Source organism: Mobula hypostoma, chromosome 4, assembly GCF_963921235.1.
Source record: "Mobula hypostoma chromosome 4, sMobHyp1.1, whole genome shotgun sequence".
Classification (NCBI taxonomy): domain Eukaryota; kingdom Metazoa; phylum Chordata; class Chondrichthyes; order Myliobatiformes; family Myliobatidae; genus Mobula; species Mobula hypostoma.
Window position 1 is genome coordinate 166,526,717 of NC_086100.1, and position 19,582 is coordinate 166,546,298.

The following is a 19,582-nucleotide window of genomic DNA, read 5'->3' on the forward strand; positions in this document are numbered from 1 at the left end:
GACTCTCGTGATTAGCTATACCCCATCTCGCTACTCTGTCTGTATGCCCATCTCTACAGCCCTATTCCACACCGTTCATTAATCTATTTATGTACTTTCTCAGTCTTCCCCCCCCCACACCAAAACACTCCCATCTGTATCCTGTACCCCACTTTGCCCACGTGTATCCTCTTTCATACAGTTGGCTTGCTCAGGTAGCCATTCCATTTTTGAGGTTGACTTGCTTCCACTCTAGTTCATTGGTTAACTTAATGAAGCCAGTGTGGAAGCAATACATCCTTCCACTAAAGGGGCAAGAGGTGCTTCATAGGGCATTTGGCTCGTGATGTCAGGTATTTCCTTCTGCCATTCGTGGAAGCTTCCATGTGCTTAAAACGTTTGGTTTCAAGGCTATAGGTGTCAACATGACCTTTTCGAAGAATTAAAGATGACCTTTATTTATCACATTTACATTGAAATATGTCTTTTGCATTGAAGATGTGCTGGGCGCACCCCACAAGTGTTGCCGTGCTTTTAGTGCCAACGTAGCTTGCCCACAACTTAGTAGCCCTAACTTGTACATCTTTGGAATGTGGGAAGAAACTGGAGCACCTGGAGAAAACTAGCACAGTCACAGGGAGAATGTACAAACTCCTTATAGAGGCGCGGATTGAACCCCGATCCTGCAGCTAGTGCTGTAAAGTGTTATGCTAACTGCTACAGTACCATGCTGCACTCCTCTTTGAGGGGTCTTGGGCCAGGAATCCCTGTAAGTTGGTATATATGTTTATTTTCCAAGGAGGCTCTGAGCACATCCTTGAATCTTTTTCTGTCCACCTTGTAATTCCATCCTGTGACAGAGCTTGGAATGGGGTGCTTGTTTTGGAAGTTTGACATTGGGCGTGTAAGGGAAGGCAACTGTGTGTAGTTATTGTCTTGAAGATGGTAGTATTTCTGTGACTGGACAATGATGTTAGATTGCTTAACGTTCCAGTGAACTTGGAGGAATTCATGGAGATAAGGTTGGTGGTACATTTACAGTATCTTGACATGTAGATAGTCCAGATTTCAGAAGCAAAGAAGAGGACATAAAACTGCCGCCTGGTCTATCGTGAATTTTGTGCCAGACCTTGTGTGCCTCTCCGACATGCAAAATTAATCACAGCTCCCCCTCGACATTCATTCACACTCCCTAGTTTCTACCATTTAAAATTGTTTAATGTTATTTCCAGTACACAAGTGTAGAGAACGATATAATTGTTACTCCAGATCGAAATTAGCACCAAAAAAAACAATATGATAAAGAACGTAATAATAAAAAACATAATAAATATAAATACATAAGATAGCTTATAGATATGAAGTGACACAAAGCACAAGAGTGTCTGAACATAAGGTGACTGACAGAAAATGATAAAGTAGTGGTGGTGGAGCATCACCCCCTGCTAGTCTTCAACAATCTTTTCCACCCGACGGCATGTGGAGCTCAGGAAGCTCATAAGCTTTAAACATTGAGGTTGCGTGATCTGTGTTAGAGAAAGGGATTCGGAAGTAAGAAACACAACTGGTAAGTTGATGATACAGGCAGATGCCGTGATCTTTTTAAATGATGAAACAGGCTGGCTGGCCTCCTCTTGTTCCTCCATGAACATGGTGAGACTTAGCTTGATTTTTGCTTTTCCTGAAACCCATGTTTGCATATTAACAGATACTTACCAACAAAGAGCTTGACTGCAGGACAATTTTCATTTCATCAGGAGTCACCAAGGCTAGTTGCATTCTGCCTGGCTCATTGGGTAATGCAATACAGACTTTAGACTGTTTATAATCTAATGTATTGTATCAACATCAACAAAGCTCAAAAGCTAAAGTACTGCCTTGAACAGATTGTCAAGTGTTTGGGCTATCGTATGATTCCTGCTTTTAGAAGCTTGAAGTTTTAGTTACCCAGTGAACTTGATGGAAGTATTGTAATGTGGGTGAGTAATGTGTAGGAACAGAGGTATGTAGAGCATGCATGTTGTTTAATATCAAAGTAAAGAAACACTTCTCTTTAATAATTACAAATAAACGTTTGAGTAACTTTGCTATATAATATTTTGCAGCTGTGAAAAGTAATAAATCTGTGCCTTATTCGTTTTACATTGACAGCGAATAAATTATCATCTTGGTAAGAGATTACATTTATAGCATGAATGTATGAGTTTTATACATTATACTTTTTTTACTGTTTGGGAAGTATCAGAATAGTGTATTTAAAAAATTAGATTTGGGGGATATGCTATCAGTATACCCCTTGGTATTTATACCATTCCCCCCATACAATCCACATCATCCACTGCTCAGTTCCCTCAGCAATCGTTACCTGTCTACCAGAAGAATATCCTTTTCATTTGCTTTGCATTGAGAAATTCTCGCCACCCTGAGATTGCCATATGAGTTGTTTATCTTTTGAGAAATGTTTGTATCTTTTCCTTTCCTTTCTGATGTCCTTGAACTACTTTCTCAGAATCAGGGTTATATGACCAGCATGTGTCATGAAATTTGTTAATTTCTGAATATTTAACTGCACTAATTTCTTAGAGGCTGCATTCCTAGATGCCTAAACCTTGCCCGTGGGTTAAATGAGTGGAATATTTTTTTCACATTGCTGTTTGTAACCAAATACTTCCACTTTCTAATGAAAATCCTTGTATTTTTCTTCTTCCCTTTCCTTTTGGCCATTAGTGACTCTTCTCCCTTTCAAAAACATCAGGCTCCATCATCACTGTTTAAGTTGAGAGTTCTCAATTGCAATTTTATTTTAGTAGAGTATCTTCAATTGCACATTTCCTATACAAATTGTATCATAGAATTGCCTGCATTGAAATCTGATTTTCATTAACAAAGCTTTTAGTCACTTGTAGTTTGTTATATTTTGTTTGTCGGTGCCTCCATGAAGCACCTTGGACTTCTAACTACATTAAATGTAATGTGAATCTCTGGTTACATTAAATTGCATTAAATATTGATTTCCTTCTGCAAATGTGTACTCCACTTTTATGGTATTATTGATTTATTATTGTGTACTTTATTGTGTTCCCCCTCTGATAAAATTCAGCTTTACTTTTGGGGTGTTGAGAGAAGATCAGTCCTTCTTAACAATGTACTGCTGGTGACCTGCGTACCTAGAATCATGCAGAATTTTTAATGCAACTGAAAGTAACCAAGTGATTCACAAAAATATTATTAAACAAATTAAGACTATATATATTTATATCAGTACAGCACAGAAAGAGGCCTATCATCTCTGCCGATCACAATGCCAATGCAAACCAATTCCATCTACCTGCACGTGGTCTGTATTCCTCTCCTCCCTCCCTGTTCATGTACCTGTCTAAATACCACTTAAATATTGCCATTCTATCTGCTTCCACTGAATTCTCCGGCAGTGAGTTTCCAGCACCTACCACTTTCTATGTTTAAAAAAAAAGACTTGTCTTGTAAATCCCCTGTAATCTTTTCTCCTCACCTTAAAGCAATACCCTTCAGTATTTGATATATCTATCCTGGGAAAAAGACTCTGCTATCTACCCTATCTAAGCCTTTCATAATTTTATATACTTCTGTCATGTTGTCCCTTAGTCTCTGCTCTAAAGAAAATAATGAACATTTGTCCAACCTCTCCTTGCAATTAATACTCTCTAATCTTGGAGAACTTCTGCATCCTTTCCAAAGCCTCCATATCCTTCCTGGAATGCGGCATTGACTGCACATTATTCTCCAAATGTGTTCAGGCCAAAGTTTTGTACAGCTGTAATAGAACTTTCTAACTTTTATATTCAGTGCCCTGACCTTTATGCAATAGATGTTTAATACCCTATCTACAGGTCTTGCTATTTCCTTGGACTTATGGACTTGCATCCAAGATTCATCTATACATCAGTGCTCTTAAGGGTCCTGCCTTTAACTGTATTCTTCTTGCGAAGTACGCCACCTCACATTTCTCCAGATGAATATCTGCCGTTTGTCCACCCTTATACTTTATACTTTATTGTCGCCAAACAATTGATACTAGAACGTACAATCATCACAGTGATATTTGATTCTGTGCTTCCCGCTCCCTGGATTACAAATCGATAGTAAATATTAAAAATTTAAATTATAAATCATAAATAGAAAAATGGAAAGTAAGGTAATGCAAAAAAACCGAGAGGCAGGTCCGGATATTTGGAGGGTACGGCCCAGATCCAGGTCAGGATCCGTTCAGCAGTCTTATCACAGTGGGAAAGAAGCTGTTCCCAAATCTGGCCGTACGAGTCTTCAAGCTCCTGAGCGTTCTCCCGGAGGGAAGAGGGACAAAAAGTGTGTTGGCTGGGTGGGTCGTGTCCTTGATTATCCTGGCAGCACTGCTCCAACAGCATGCGGTGTAAAGAGAGTCCAAGGAAGGAAGATTGGTTTGCAGCTTCTTCTGATCTTGGACAGGACAACTTCCATACCAGGTTGTGATGCACCCTAGAAAAATGCTTTCTACGGTGCACCTATAAAAATTAGTGAGGGTTTTAGGGGACAGGCCAAAAGTCGTTAGTTTACTCAGGAAGTAAAGGCGCTGGTGGGCCTTCTTGGCGGTGGACTCTGCTTAGTTGGACCAAATCAGGTCATTTGTGATATTGACCCTGAGGAACTTAAAGCTTTTGACCTGTTCCACTTGCGCACCACCGATGTAAATTTCCAATCAATCCCTATTCCATGTTTTTTGACAACAGGTGCCACTTCATTAATGCAAAGAAATAGATAGAATATATTCCAAGATGGTTTGAGGAATAACAGGAGTGTCACATTGGCCATTGGCCATTGACAAGGTGCCACACATGAGGCCTAAACAAGATAAGAACCTATGATATTACAGGAAAAATATTGGCATGCACAGAAGGTTGTTTGACTGGCGGGAGGCAATGACTGAAAATCAAGGGGACCTTTTTCTTTTGGCTGTTAGTAACTGGAGCTTGGTGTTGGGTCCGCTACTTTTAATGTTGTATGTCAACGATTTGAATGGCGGCATTGGTGGCTTTGTGACCCCATTTGCAAGGATAGGTAATGTTAAGGAAACGGAGTCTAAAGAAGGACTTGAACAAATTAGGAGAATGGGCGAAGAAGGGGCAGCTGGAATGCAGTGTAGGGAAATGTATAGTCATGAAGTTTGGTCAAAGGAATGAAGGTGTAGACTAATTTCAAATTGGGAAGCGATTTCAGTAATCAGAGATGTAAAGAGACTTGGGAGTCCTAATGTAGGATTCCCTTAAGATTAGCATGCAGGTTGCATCGGTTGTAAGGAAGGCAAATACAAAGTTAACATTCATTTCGAGAAGGCTAGAATATAAGAGCAAGGATGTAATACTGAGGCTTTATAAGGCATTGGTCAAACCATATTTGGAGTATTGTGAGCAATTTTGGGCTCCATATCAAAGACTAATATGCTGGAGACGGTCCAGAGGAGGTTCGCAGGAATCCATCTTGGGTACTAGACTAGCCTACAATGTACCCAGGACATCTTCAAGGAGTGGTGTCTCAGAAAACCAGTGTCCATTATTAAGGACCTCCAGCTCCCAGGGCATGCCCTTTTCTCACTGTTACCATCGGGTGGGAGGTATAGAAGCCCGAAGGCACACATTCAGCAATTCAGGAACAGCTTCTTCCCCTCTGCCATCTGATTTCTAAATGGACATTGAACCCTTGAACACCACCTCACTTTTAAAATATATATTATTTCTGTTTTTTGCACAATTTTTAATCTATTCAATATTCTGTAATTGATTTATTTATTTATTTTTTCTTCTATATTATGTATTGAACTGCTGCTGCTAAGTTAACAAATTTCACGACACATGTCGGTGACAATAAATCTGATTCTGATTCCTGATTCTGTGAATGAAAGGGTTAATGCGTGAGTGGTGTTTGATGGCTTTGGGCCTGTACTCTCTGGAGGTTAGAAGAAACCTACTGAATACTGAAAGGGCTAGATAGAGTGAACCTGGAGAGGATGTGTCCAGTAGTGGTAGAGTCGAGGACCAAAGGGCATGGCGGCAGAACAGAAGGATGTCCCTTCAGAACAGAGATGAGGAATTTCTTTAGCCAGAGTGTGGTGAATCTGTGCTACTGTCACAGGAGACTGTGGAGGCTAAGCCATTGGGTATACTTAAAGCGGAGGTTGATGGCCGTTGATCAGTAAGGGCGTCAAAGGTTATGGGAAGAAGACAGGAGAACAGGGTTGAGAGGGAAAATAAACCAGTCATGATCGAATGGCAGAGCGGACACAATGGGCTGAATGACCTAATTTTGCTTCTATGTCTTATGGTCTTATTATCCACAACTCTGCCAATTTTTATACTGTTTGCAAACTTACTAGTCAGTGCACCTACATCGTTTTTCCGAATTCTGGCAGAACACTACTGGTCACAGATCTCAAGTCCAGATCACACCACAGCCTCTATTTTCTAATGCCAAGCCAGTTTTAAATTCACTTTACCAAGTTTCCATGGTTCCCATGTGCTTTCATCATCTAGATGATCATACCATGATGAATTCTTTACTAAAGTCCAGTCAAACCATTACTTTTGTCACCTGCTCAAAATAACTCAGTCAAGTTATCATTGTAAAATGAGAAGTAACAAGCCTGGGTGTTACTATCCTTGATTCAAATTTGAAATTTAAATCCCACTTGGAGAAAGTGACCAGTATTTCTACACTTAAGAAATATTTCAAAGGTACATCTGTTTCTGTCACATAATGATACTGAAAAACTAATTCATGGCTTTATATTGACTAGATAACTGCAAAGTACATTTTACTGGGCTTCCAAAGCAATCTATTGGCAAACTGCAACTCATTCAGAACACTGCTGCAAGACTTTTGACTAAAACTAGGATGAGAAAACTTATCGCTCCTGTTCTAACTACTCTGAATTGGCTTACAGAATTGATTTTAAATTTTTAAATTTTAAATTTCTCTTATTTGTTTTTAAAGCTCTCAATGGTCTGAGACCAGATTACATCACAGAATTGCTTTTGTTTTATAATCCTGAATGAGCTCTCGGGTCTTTTTCCACTGGTCTCTTAAATTTAACCTCCCTCAAAATCTTTTTTGAACTATGCTCTTAAACTATGGAGTTCAATACCTAAAACTATAAGGGATGCATTCTTAATTGATACTTTTAAATGCTAGCTCAAAACCAATTTGTTTAACTTTGTTTTTAACTAACCTTTTTTATCTTTTATTTTCATGTTTGTATTTTATCCCATCGTAAAGCAGTTTGAACTACATTGTCTTTATGAAAAATATTCTATAAATAAGTTACTCCCTTGCAAAATTCCATGCTGACTATCCTTAATAAGTCTGCTTTTCCAGATGTGAGTAGACCTATCCCCAAGAATCTTCCCCAATAATTTCCAACCTCTGATGTAAGGCTCACTGGTCTGTAATTTTTCTGTTTTTTTTATCCCTTTTGCTCTTCTTAATCAAAGGAACAACATTGGCTATTCTGCAGTCTTCTGGGACATCACCTGTCAGAGATCTGTCAAGGCCCCAGCAATCTCCCCTCTTGCCTCCCTCAACATTCTGGGAAAGATCCCATTAATTTCTAGAAAGATATCCACCTTAATGTTCTGCGAAAGACTCCTTGCTGTCAGCATGCCCTACTCTTTAAGAAAGGTGGAAGACAAAAGAGTGGAAACTATAGGCCAGTTAGCCCAACCTCAGTGGTTGGGAAAGTGTTGGAGTCTGTTGTTATGGATGAGGTATCGGGGTACTTTGAGTCTAATGATAAAATAAAGTCAATATGATTTCTGTAAAGGGAAATCTTGCCTGAAAAATCTGTTAGAATTCTTTGAGGAAGTAACAAGCAGGGTGGACAAAAGAGAGACAGTGGATGTCATTTACTATGATTTTCAGAAGGCATTTGATAAGGTGCCTCACATGAGGCTGCTTAACAAGATAAAATCCTATGCTGTTACAGGAAATATACTGGAATGTATAGAGGAATGGCTGACAGGCAGGAGGCAGTGAGTGGGAATAAAGGGGGGCTTTTCTGGTTTGCTGCCAGTGACGAGTGGTGTTCCTCAGGGGTCAGTATTGGGACCACTACTTTTCACGTTGTTTGTCAATGATTTAGATAGTGGAATTGATGGCTTTGTGACAAAGTTTGTCAATGATACGAAGAAAAATGGAGAAGTAGGTAGTGTTGAGGAGGCAATATGATTGCAACAGGACTTAGACAAGTTGGAAGAATGGGCCAAAAAGAGGCAGATGTTGGGAAATGTATCATATTGCATTTTGGTAAAAGGAACAATAGTGCAGACTATTATCTAAATGGGGAGAGAAAATTCAAACATCAGAGGTGCAGAGGGACTTAGGAGTTCTTGTGCAAGACTCCCAGAAGGTTAATTCACAGGTTGAGTCTGTGGTAAAGAAGGCAAATGCAATGTTGGCAATTATTTCAAGGGGAATAGAATATACAAACAAGGAGATAATGCTGAAGCTTTATAAGACAGTAGTCAGGCTGCACGGAGGATTGTCAACAGTTTTGGGTCCCTTATCTCAGGATGTATTATCATTGGAGAGAGTCCAGAGAAGTTCACGAGGAGTGCTGAAGTTTTATAAGACACTAGTCAGGCTGCACGGAGCATTGTCAACAGTTTTGAGGTCCCTTATCTCAGGATGTATTATCATTGGAGAGAGTCCAGAGAAGTTCACGAGGATGATTTCAGGAATGAAGGGGTTAACATATGAGGAGCATCTGGCAGCTTTGGGACTGTACTCACTGGAATTTAGAAGAATGTGGGTGGGATCTCATTGAAACCTACTGAATGTTGAAAGGACTCTATAGGGTGAGTGTGGAGAGGGTGTTTCCTCTGGTGGGGGTATCTGGAACTAGAGGACACAGCCTCAGAATTGAGGGGTGACCTTTTAGAAACATAGAAAATAGGTGCAGGAGTAGGCTATTCGGCCCTTCAAGCCTGCACTGCCATTCAGTATGATCACAGCTGATCATCCAACTCAGAATCCTGTACCTTCCTTCTCTCCATACCCCCGATCCCTTCAGCCACAAGGGCCATATCTAACTCCCTCTTAAATATAGCCAATGAACTGGCCTCAACTGTTTCCTATGGCAGAGAATTCCACAGATTCACCACTCTGTGCGAAGAAGTTTTTCCTCATCTCGGTCCTAAAAGGCTTCCCCTTTATCCTCAAACTGTGGCCCCTCGTTCTGGACTTCCCCAACATCGGGAACAATCTTCCTACATCTAGCCTGTCCAATCCCATTAGAATTTTTTACGTTTCAATAAGACACCCCCTCAATCTTCTAAATTCCAGCGAGTATAAGCCTAGTCGATCTAGTCTTTCACCATATGAAAGTCCTGCCATCCCAGGAATCAATCTGGTGAACCTTCTTTGTACTCCCTCTATGGCAAGAATGTCTTTCCTCAGATTAGGGGACCAAAACTGCACACAATACTCCAGGTGTGGTCTCACCAAGGCCTTATACAACTGCAGTAGTACCTCCCTGCTCCTGTACTCAAATCTTCTTGCAATGAATGCCAGCATACCATTCGCCTTTTTCACCACCTGCTGTACCTGCATGCCAACTTTCAATGACTGGTGTACAATGACACCCAGGTCTCATTGCACCTCCCCTTTTCCTAATCAGCCACCATTCAGATAATAATCTGTTTTCCTGTTTTTGCCACCAAAGTGGATAACCTCACATTTATCCACATTAATTTGCATCTGCCATGAATTTGCCACTCACCTAACCTATCCAAGTCACCCTGCATCCTCTTAGCATCCTCCTCACAGCTAACACTGCTGCCCAGCTTTGTGTCATCTGCAAACTTGAAGATGCTGCATTTAATTCCCTCGTCTAAGTCATTAATATATATTGTAAACAACTGGGGTCCCAGCACTGAGCCTTGCCATTCTGAAAAGGTCCCGTTTATTCCCACTCTTTGCTTCCTGTCTGCCAACCAATCCTCTATCCACATCAATGCCATACCCCCAATACCATGTGCTTTAAGTTTGCACACTAATCTCCTGTGTGGGACCTTGTCAAAAGCCTTTAGAACAGAAGCAAGGAGGAATTCTTTTAGCCAAAGAGTGGTGAATCTGTGGAATGCTCTGCCACAGACTGCAGTGGAGGCCAAGTCCATGGGTATATTTAAAGTGGAAGTTGATAGATTCCTGATTGGTGGGGCATCAGGGGATATGGTGAGAGGGCAGTGGTATGGAGTTGAATGGGATCTGGGATCAGCCACGATGAAATGGTGGAGTGGACTCGATGGCCTCATTCTGCTCCTATGTCTTATGGGTTTATGGTCTAATATCAATATATTCCTCTCTGATCTCACTATTTCTCATGTCCTTCCCATTTGTAACCAAGTCACTTAGGCAGAGATTGGGACAGTGGCAGAAGAGCGTGGACAAAGGGCAAAGTTTTAAGGTCACCTTCATGGAGGAAATCAAGGAAAACTTATCGAGAAAACTCCAGATGTAAATATTCCTGCTTGTGCTGATAGGACTTGAGGGTGAGGAGGAGGCCAGACACTACGTAAGCTTGTAGTACTGGAGTAGTTTATTTGGTTGTTTCTTAACTGATTGAATATTCAATAATGTTCCCAACATATTAGCTGGTTCTTGGTCATCACAATTGTCACCTTATTTTGTTCTGTCAACAATCATTTTATCTATTTATCTATTTTTGACCTTGATAACATACAAGACCCCAAAGATACGTAGCAATGTAATATTAAGTGGTATGTGGAGTCCAGTTGTCAACTTTTATCTCCCATTTTCTGTGCAATGACAAATTTTGAAGTCAGAATGATGTTTTATTTAAGTGGGAAATTTGCAAGTTGTGTTGTTACCTTGTGCATCTAGGTGGCAGAGTATGGGGTAGGAAGATATTGATGAAAAAGCCTTGCTATGTTGTTTCAGTGCATTTTGTTGATGACACACACTGCAACCACAATTTGCTTGTGGCCAGGGCATGACTTTCCAGTGGGCTATTTTATCCAAGAAGGTGTTGAGGTTTGGTGGAGAAGCACTTGTAAAGCAAATGGGAAGCATTTTATTACCTCTTGGCTTGTCCTGTAGATACTGGAGAGGTTTGCGGAATGGAGACTGCTCTCCTCTCCCTGGATATCAACTTGTCAGATTCAATTTTGCTAATGCCTTTGACTTTCAAGGGAAGATGGTTAAGTTCTCTCATTGGAGTTGATCATTGCCTAGTTTTAACGGACTTGAAGTCCATCATTGGAAGAGTAAATATATAACTCAGAAAATAAGTAGACAACAGATGTAGTATTAGAAGTAGTACCTTCATTGGTATTTAGATGAGCAATAACATTTTCCTACCTCATTGATCTATTGGTTACCAATAACATATTTATTAAAATATACTTGATTAGTAACATTTTTGGGATGGGAGAAAAGATAGGAATGTGTAGCTTGGACCAGGTCTGTGAAATTGAATTGCTTGAGGTTTTGCCAGAACACTTTTTGTGTTTTGGCGTTACGGAAGTGAATTTTGCAGTTGTAGGTTAATGCAGCATTGAATACAGAGATACCAGTTGTAAAGACAAAAATAAGGAACTTCAGATAATGGCAGACTTTACACGAATATTAGATGTAAATCAGAGAAACCAACTTGTGCAGTAAAAAATAGAAAAGGACAAGAAGTGGATCACTGCATATTATTAGCATGTACTATTTAATTGATCTTTGTGAGGCAAACTGTGGGTATCTGTATGACCAACAGAGAGACTAGTCATGCAGGCAAGGAATTGTTTCTGATTGGAAATCGATCAACTAATCATAACTAATGCCAGCTTATTGAATGATACTGTTATAACACAACTGAGGTGTCTGGACAGTTTCTGGAAGTTGAATCCTGACAACTTTCTGAATTAAATATATTTCTGCATTTCCCTTCTGATCTGGTCTGAGATTGTGAATCTATAGTCATTGACCACATTGGAGAAGATGGCATTTCTTCCATTTCAAATTTCTTACAACCTTCAAAACTTGAGAGAACTCTTATTTACGTATCATCTTAAGCTGTCCAAAGCTACTTTGCAACCAACACAGTGCTCTGAAGTCTGGTCACTGTTGCAGCTTGGAGGACGTAGCAACATGTTTGTCCACAGCAAGGTCTCTCAAAGTTTTTTTTGCATATTGACTAGATAATCTTTTTAAATGGGGGAGTGTTGCAGAACAGAGGAACCAAGCAGTGCCTAAGTGATGTCACAGGTAGGATGGTGAAGAAGGTATTGGTATGCAGCCCTTTAGTCAGGGCAACAAGTATAGGAATTGCGGCGCTATGTCCGTAAAACATAGGACATAGGAGGAGAACTAGGCCATGTGGCCCTTCCAACATGTCGTAGTTGTGAAGCCACACTTCCTGTATTGTGTACAGGTTTGGTTGCCCTGTTATAGGAAAGACATCATTAAGGTGGAAAGACTGCAAAGATTTAAGATGATGTTGCTCGGACTTGGGCTTAAGTTACAGAGAGAGGTTGGTTAAGTTAAGATTTCATTCCATGGAACTGGGAGACAGGGGTGATATAGGTTTATAAAATCATAAAGTGCATAGATAAAATTAAAACACTAGTCTTTTTCCCCAAGGAGAGTGAATCAAAAAGGCATAGGTTCAAGGTGGGGGGGAAAGATTTAAAAGGAACCTGAGTGGGCAACTTCATGTAGAGAGTGGTCGGTATATGGAATGATCTGCCACAGGAAGTGTCTGAGACTGGTATAATAATAACATTTAAAAGGCATTTGGATGTGTACATGGATAAGAACAGTTTAGAGCAGGGGTTCCCAACCTTAATTATTCTATGGACCCTTATCATTAACCCAGGGGTCAGTGGACCCCAGGTTGAGAATGCCTGGTTTAGAGTAGGCCTAACACAGGCACATGGGATCAAATCAGATGGGCATCTTAGTATGGACAAATTGGGCTGAAGGGCCTGTTTCTGTGCTCAATGACTCTGATAAATATTGGCCAAGATGGGCAATAACTTCTCTGCTCTTTAAAATATTAGTATAGGATCTTTGGAATCTACTTAAGAGGGCAGATGTGGCCACAGTTTAAATGTTTTATATCAATACAGCTGCAGCATGCCCTTAGCATTTGGAGTGTTAGCTTTGGTTTTAGGAGTGAGACTTGAATCTGTAACCTTCTGGCTTACTGTCAAGAATGCTACCCACTGAGCCACAGCTGACACTAGGGGTAGAATTTACACTCTCTTGGAGCTGGTGTTTGCTGAAGTTAATTGGAACTCTGATCCAACTTATTCTGTAAAGAACTAAATTGTTTTTCAAAATTGTTTGGTTAATCAGTGTAACACAGTCCATTTTAACAAAATACAACAAAACAATTATAAATGCATGATTGTAAATTCATATTTTGATGGATTTGTGTATAAACATCATGCCATCCTATTTTGAATTTTGTACCTAGCATTTTTTCTCCTGAAATAAGCACTCTTTTGCCCTTTGCAAAGGTTGAGAATCCATTTTAGTATCGCATAATGCAATTTAGCACTTAGCAGGGCTACCCATAAATCTGATGAGCAATTGCCAGTGCTAATATTGTAGGAAATGTGATCAGCTCTTGTGCAATTTATTAAAGCATTTGTTGACATCAATCCACACTGCTTCATAAATGAAATTCATTTCCAGAATTCCTTGTCCCATACTAATAAATCTAAACATTAATGACTTCACAATCCTTGTATAAACAAGGTCAAGTAAGTTGCGGTAGTGCTGGTTGGGTAATTAGTACATCAAGAGATCAGTGAATAATGTGTACACTGTTGAAAAACCTTACGGCATGATATGATTTCAGCAGTGCTGTCCCGTGATTAATAGAAGACACCTGTTCACTACATCATGGAAATAGCAGTGATGACATTTGAACTAAGTGCCCCCACGCAGGGAAGGCAAAGGTGCTTAATTTGCAAAACTAACAATGCTGTTAAAGCCTTTACTGCTGATGTGGTAAAGCTTTCAGATGAAGTTAATCTTTATTAAAGCAGCATTTCATTTAAAATTGTTACTGTTTTGAGAGCTTTATACAGCTCAGTTTTTACAGAATATTTTTGTATGCATGAATCCTTCCCTTGATATGATCTTTTTGGTAATCAGTTATTAAGAGTAGTTGATGCTAAAAATGAGCAGTTCCCTTGCTCAAAGTTATCAATGCTTTATCCATAATTTTGTGCAAAGCTACCTTCATATCTGATGGATACTAATTATAGACCCAAACAGGTGTTATTAGGTTAAATCAGCCAGTATATATTAAATGTTGATAGTTTCAAAGCCTGGCTACAATTTGAACTCTGACTGCATGGAAATTTGTACATCAAATCTAAAAAGTATGACAGAACAAAGAACATTACAGTGCATTACAGGCCTTTCAGCCCACAATGTTGTGCCAACTGATATAAACGTAATCCACAATCAATCTAACCCTTCTTTCTTCATCTGCATCTCCTCCATTTACTGGAGTTACACCCTCATCCCATTATCCTGTCACCATAACAGGAACAGAGATCCCTTTGTTCTTACCTCCCATCCCTTGAGCTTCTGCATCCAGTACATCATTCTCCACAACTCTTCAATGGCGTCCTACCACTAAACACATCTTTCCCTCCCCCAGCCCCCTGCATCCCAACACCCCCCCCACCTCTTTCTGCATGACTTACTTGTCCATTTATCCTTCCTCTGTGGCACTTATCCCTGCAAGCTGGCCAAGTGCTACACCTGCCCCTACCTCTCCTCAGTCACCACCATTCAGGAGTCCAAACAGTCTTTTCAGGTAAGGTAACATATCACCTGTGAGTCTTTGGTGGTCATCTACTGTATCCAGTGCTGCATGTGCAGCTTCCTCTGCATTGGTGATACCCAACGTAGATTGGGAGGACAACTTTGTTGAGCACCCTGTCTGCCACAAAGGACAGGATTCCCAGTTGCCACGCATTTTAATTCTACTTCCTATTCCCATTCTGACATTTCAGTCCATGGCCTCCTCTGTGATCACTTAATAGAAGGCACCTGTTCACTGTATCCTCCTCAGGTTGGAGGATCAATGCCTCATATTCTGTCTGGGTACCCTCCTACCTGGTTGGTGAACATCAATTTCTCTAATCCAGTTATTTCTCCCCACTCCCCTTTTCCATTCCCTATTCTGGCTCCCCTCTTGCCCCTTCTCCTCTTCTCACCTGCCCATCACCTCCCTCTGATCCTCCTTCCCTTTCTCCCATGGTCCACTGTCCTGTCCTGTCAGATTCGTTCTTCAGTCCTGTACATTTTCTACCGATAACCTCCCAGCTTTTCACTTCACCCGCCTTCCCCGCTCATCTGGTCTCACCTATCACCTGCTGGCTGATACTCCTTCCCTTCCTCCTGCCTTCTTATTCTGGATTTTTCTTCCTTCCTTTCCAGTGCTGATGAAGGATCTTGGCCTCAAGCACTGACTCCTTATTCCTTTCCATCGATGCTGCCTGATTTGCTGAGTTCCTTCAGCATTTTGTGTTGTTGCCTTCTTTGCTACATAGCCCATAACCCAATATTTTTTAAAAATCCATGTGTCTATATGAGAGTCTCTTAAATGACCCTGTTGTATCAGCCTCTACCACCACCCCGTCAATACGTCCCAGGCACATACCTGTCTGTGTAATATACAGCTACCTTAACGTCTTCCTTAAACTTCCGCTAGCATTAAAAGGTTGTCCTCTGGTACTGGCCACTGCCACCCTTGGAAAAGGTGCCAACTGTCCACTCAATCTATGCTTCTCATAATCTTGTACTCTTCTTATGCTCCTTCACTCCAAAGAGAAAAGCCCTAGTTCACTCCGGTTTTTCTCATGAGTCACGTTCTCTAGTCCAGACAGCATCCTAGTAAATCTTGCCTGCACCCTCTCTCAAGCTTCAACAACCTTTCTATAGTGAGGCAACTAGATGAACACAACACCAAGTGTGGTCTAACTGGAGTTTTATAGAGCTGCAACGCTACCTCACTGCTCTAGAACACAATCTTCCACCCTAACGACTGCGGCTAGTGCACCACTGCACAGTGACATTGCTGTGTGTCTGTTTCCACCCCTTTCCAGCAGTTCATTCCAGGCACTTGCCACTCTCCATGTAACAAAAATTAGCATATCCATTAAACTTTCTTCCTCTCATTTTAAAGCTAATCTCTAGTTATTTGACTTTTCTACCCTTGGAAAAGGACTCTGACTATTTACCCTATCTGTGGCTCTCATCATTTAATAAACTTCTCTCAGATCTCCCCTTGCTCTCCAACGCTCTAGAGAAAACAACCCAAGGTTGCCTAGATTGGAGAGTGTTAGTTGGACAAACTTGGGAGATGTGGAGGCTTTGGAGAGGGTAAAGAGGTTCACCAGGACTGTGCCTGGATTGGAGAGTATTAGTTGGACAGAATCCTGATGAACCTCTTTACCCTCTCCAGAGCCTCCATGTCTGTCCTGTAATCCTCTAAGGCCTTCTCATGCTCCAGCTCTTGTAAGTACCTTCTTAAGTTCCTTCCTGGTAAGTCAAGAGCCCTGTCTGATTTTGTTTTCTCAGCCTTAAGTCTGCTTTCTTCTTCCTCTCTTGTCAACCATGGTTCATTCGCCCTACCATTTTGTCTCCATGGGACAAAACCCCATTGCAAATGCTCCCTAAATAGCCTCTACATTTCTGCTGTGCATTTTCCTGAAAACATGTGTTCCCAGTTCATTTTCCCATCGTAGTTACCTTTCCCCAATTAAATACTTTCCCATACTGTCTGCTCCCTCTTAGTCTATGACTTATGCTAAAGTTCAGAGAGTTGTGACTATCTCTGAAATTCTTGTGCCTCAAGAAATCTGTCACCTGACAAGGTTCATTGCCCAGTATAAGATCCAGTTTGGCCTCTCCTCTAGTTGGCCAGTCCACATATTTTGTCAGTAATCCTTTCTGAACACACCTAACAAATTCTGCCCCATCTAAATCATTTGCACTAAGGAAGTACAAATCAATATTGGGGACTTTGAAGTTGCCCATAATGATAACCCTGTTATTTTTGTACCTCCACAAAATCTGCCTATTTATGTTCTCAGTGTCCCTGTTGATATTGGTGGGACCTACAAAATACTCTCAAAAAAAGTGATTTCTCCTTCTGGAACTTTTGGAATTAGCTTAAAGTCAATTTAGATGTGTAGAGGTTTGGTCTGTGAATTTAATTGCCTGAACAGCCAAGAGTGAGCAATAAACTCAGTAGCTACTGGTCTACATAACACCATGTTTACATTGTATGTCAAACTGTGACTGTATATTCTGCTTTTATGTAAAATTAGACTTTATTTGTCAAATTTTTCAGGAGTGCTTCAAAGGAAGTTGGTCAACTCATAAGCTGCTTCATAAGAAAGCCAGTAAGTACTTTGTAGGGACTGCCTGTGACTAACCAGTGGCTCGATAATAATGCTGCACAATTCTGTTAAATTGGAGGCATATTTGTAACGTCACATAAGCTTTGAACTTTGTGCTTTCAATGTTAGTTTTTTTTTCATGTTTTCATCTGCCTGGTTCCATTTGTCTCAAGTTGCAACTGAATAACTGTGGAATAGAAATGAAACAAATGCAAAGATAGATAAGCCCTCACTGAAAAATACTGAAAACATGGTAGGGGAAAGAAAGGCAAAGCAAATTATTTGTGGATATGACAAGATCAGACAATTCTTCAAGTTTAATTACTGGTTATAATAAAGTAAAAATGAGGTGTATAGCAATTTTAATTTGTGTTGGTTGCAAAATAAATATTGATCCTAGGCAGATTCCTCAACATAAAAATGTTGATTCAGTGGGCAAAGATTCTATTTAATATCCCATCTGAAGTCCTGCACCTAACTGTGGCTCTCTGTCATTGCGGAGTAGCTTTTATTTTTAAGGCTTGGGTGAACCCATGACTTTATGACAGCATATGTGAAGAGAGAGTAAACTTTCCAGATCAATGACTAAGTCTGTCTGTCTCTCCCTCTCTCTTCATCAACGCTGGGTTGACATGCTTTCTTAACATTTTCTGTTTTTACTTCAGATTCCTGATATCTGTAAATTTTTGCTTTTTTACAACATTTTTGCCTTTGAAGTGAAAGTGCATCATGCTGACTCTAGAGCTGATCCAAAAGATACAGTGAAAATTCCTCTTTATCTACCATTCAGGTTAATGTTTGATGTGTATCCGGAAAGTTGAATTTATTCCAATTCAGATTTGGATTCATTTATTTATCACATGTACATGCAGTGAAATGCATTATTTGCATTAATTGGGCATTTTAGAAGCTTAGTAGTCCTGCTGCTTTTTGGCTGCCCTTTCTTGAAACCTGTCCAGGTAGTGTCAGTCTACTTTGTAATAGAGTTATATAACTAAAATACAGCTGTCTCTAATTCATTGTTAACTACACATAAAAGGGTCTGTGGGTAATTGTGGCAAATGGAAAAATTGTCAGGGAGATGCAGCTGAAAATACAACAGGCTAAGTCTTCCCACAGCAAACATGTATGCCACTAAACATTCTCATTTGTACCCAGTACACCTCCCCTCATTTTCTTATATATAGATTCTGTTTCAGATTTAGTTATCACATGTACATGAAGCATACAGTGACATGAGACAATTGCATTAACAGCCAACGCACCTAAGGGTGTGCTGGGGACTGCCCGCAAGTATCATCACACATTCCAGCACCAACATATCATGCCCACAAGAAGTTTCTACTGTACCTTGGTACCTGTGACAATAATAAATAATAAATTGTACAGTAGAACCAAGAACACAAACAACATAACAAGCCCATTTATATCTTTATAATGTTGTGAAGCTATTAATAAACATATTAAAATATTGAAATACAAAGCAAGGAATGTTATTAGATAACAAACTGATTCCTTTTAATGTACTGATACCTACAAGCAATACTAGGTTTTAAAAAATTCTAGGTGCAACTGTGTAAACTGTGTATTAGAAGAACACACAGCAGAGAGTCTGGAAGGTGATTATTTGTATTTGTACAGACTAATTTGGTTCTTCAACCCGTGTATGCATGTAGATGCATTTATTCATTAAAAAATTGAGATGGGACATGGGACAGAAATTATAAGAACACAACATATTGTTAGATAACAAGGACTAAGTATAATGCACAATCTTGACCTGAAAAGTGAAGCATCCACAGATGCTGCTTGATCTGCTAAGTTCTTCCAACAATTTATTTTTTGCACCCATTCCCGGCATCTGCTGTCGCTTGTTTCCAAGTCAAATGGTTGGTTTGAGGTACTTTTTTAGGAGAGACATTTGTTGTATCTTTATTTTATGTGCTTCCAGCTTTTCCTGAAATGGAAAGTGCTTCTTTACCCCAACAGATTGAATTTTATTTTTCTCAACTGTATACGAATTTCTCAAAATTTGTGATCTTGTCAGTAGGATTGCCTGCTTCTGTTCTAATCAGTTGTCCCTTTTGTCAGATAACCAAACTTAGCTAAGTTTGCTGCTCTAATTTCTGATGCAGATATTTAATGAGCAACAAAAGCAA

At 40.1% G+C, this 19,582-nt stretch overlaps 1 protein-coding gene across 2 annotated transcripts in view; it reads left to right on the forward strand.

The window, feature by feature from the left end:
- Nucleotides 1–19,582, forward strand: part of metap1 (methionyl aminopeptidase 1) — a 57,909-nt gene that overhangs the window by 682 nt on the left and 37,645 nt on the right. Inside the window, exons 2-3 of one of the 2 annotated variants that reach the window (XM_063046896.1) lie at nucleotides 1,866–1,958; nucleotides 17,375–17,426. In XM_063046896.1, the coding sequence (XP_062902966.1) occupies nucleotides 1,953–1,958; nucleotides 17,375–17,426 (58 nt within the window). In that variant the 5' untranslated portion in view covers nucleotides 1,866–1,952. The remainder of the gene's footprint in view (nucleotides 1–1,865; nucleotides 1,959–17,374; nucleotides 17,427–19,582) is intronic. The other variant, XM_063046895.1, reaches the window with a different exon arrangement.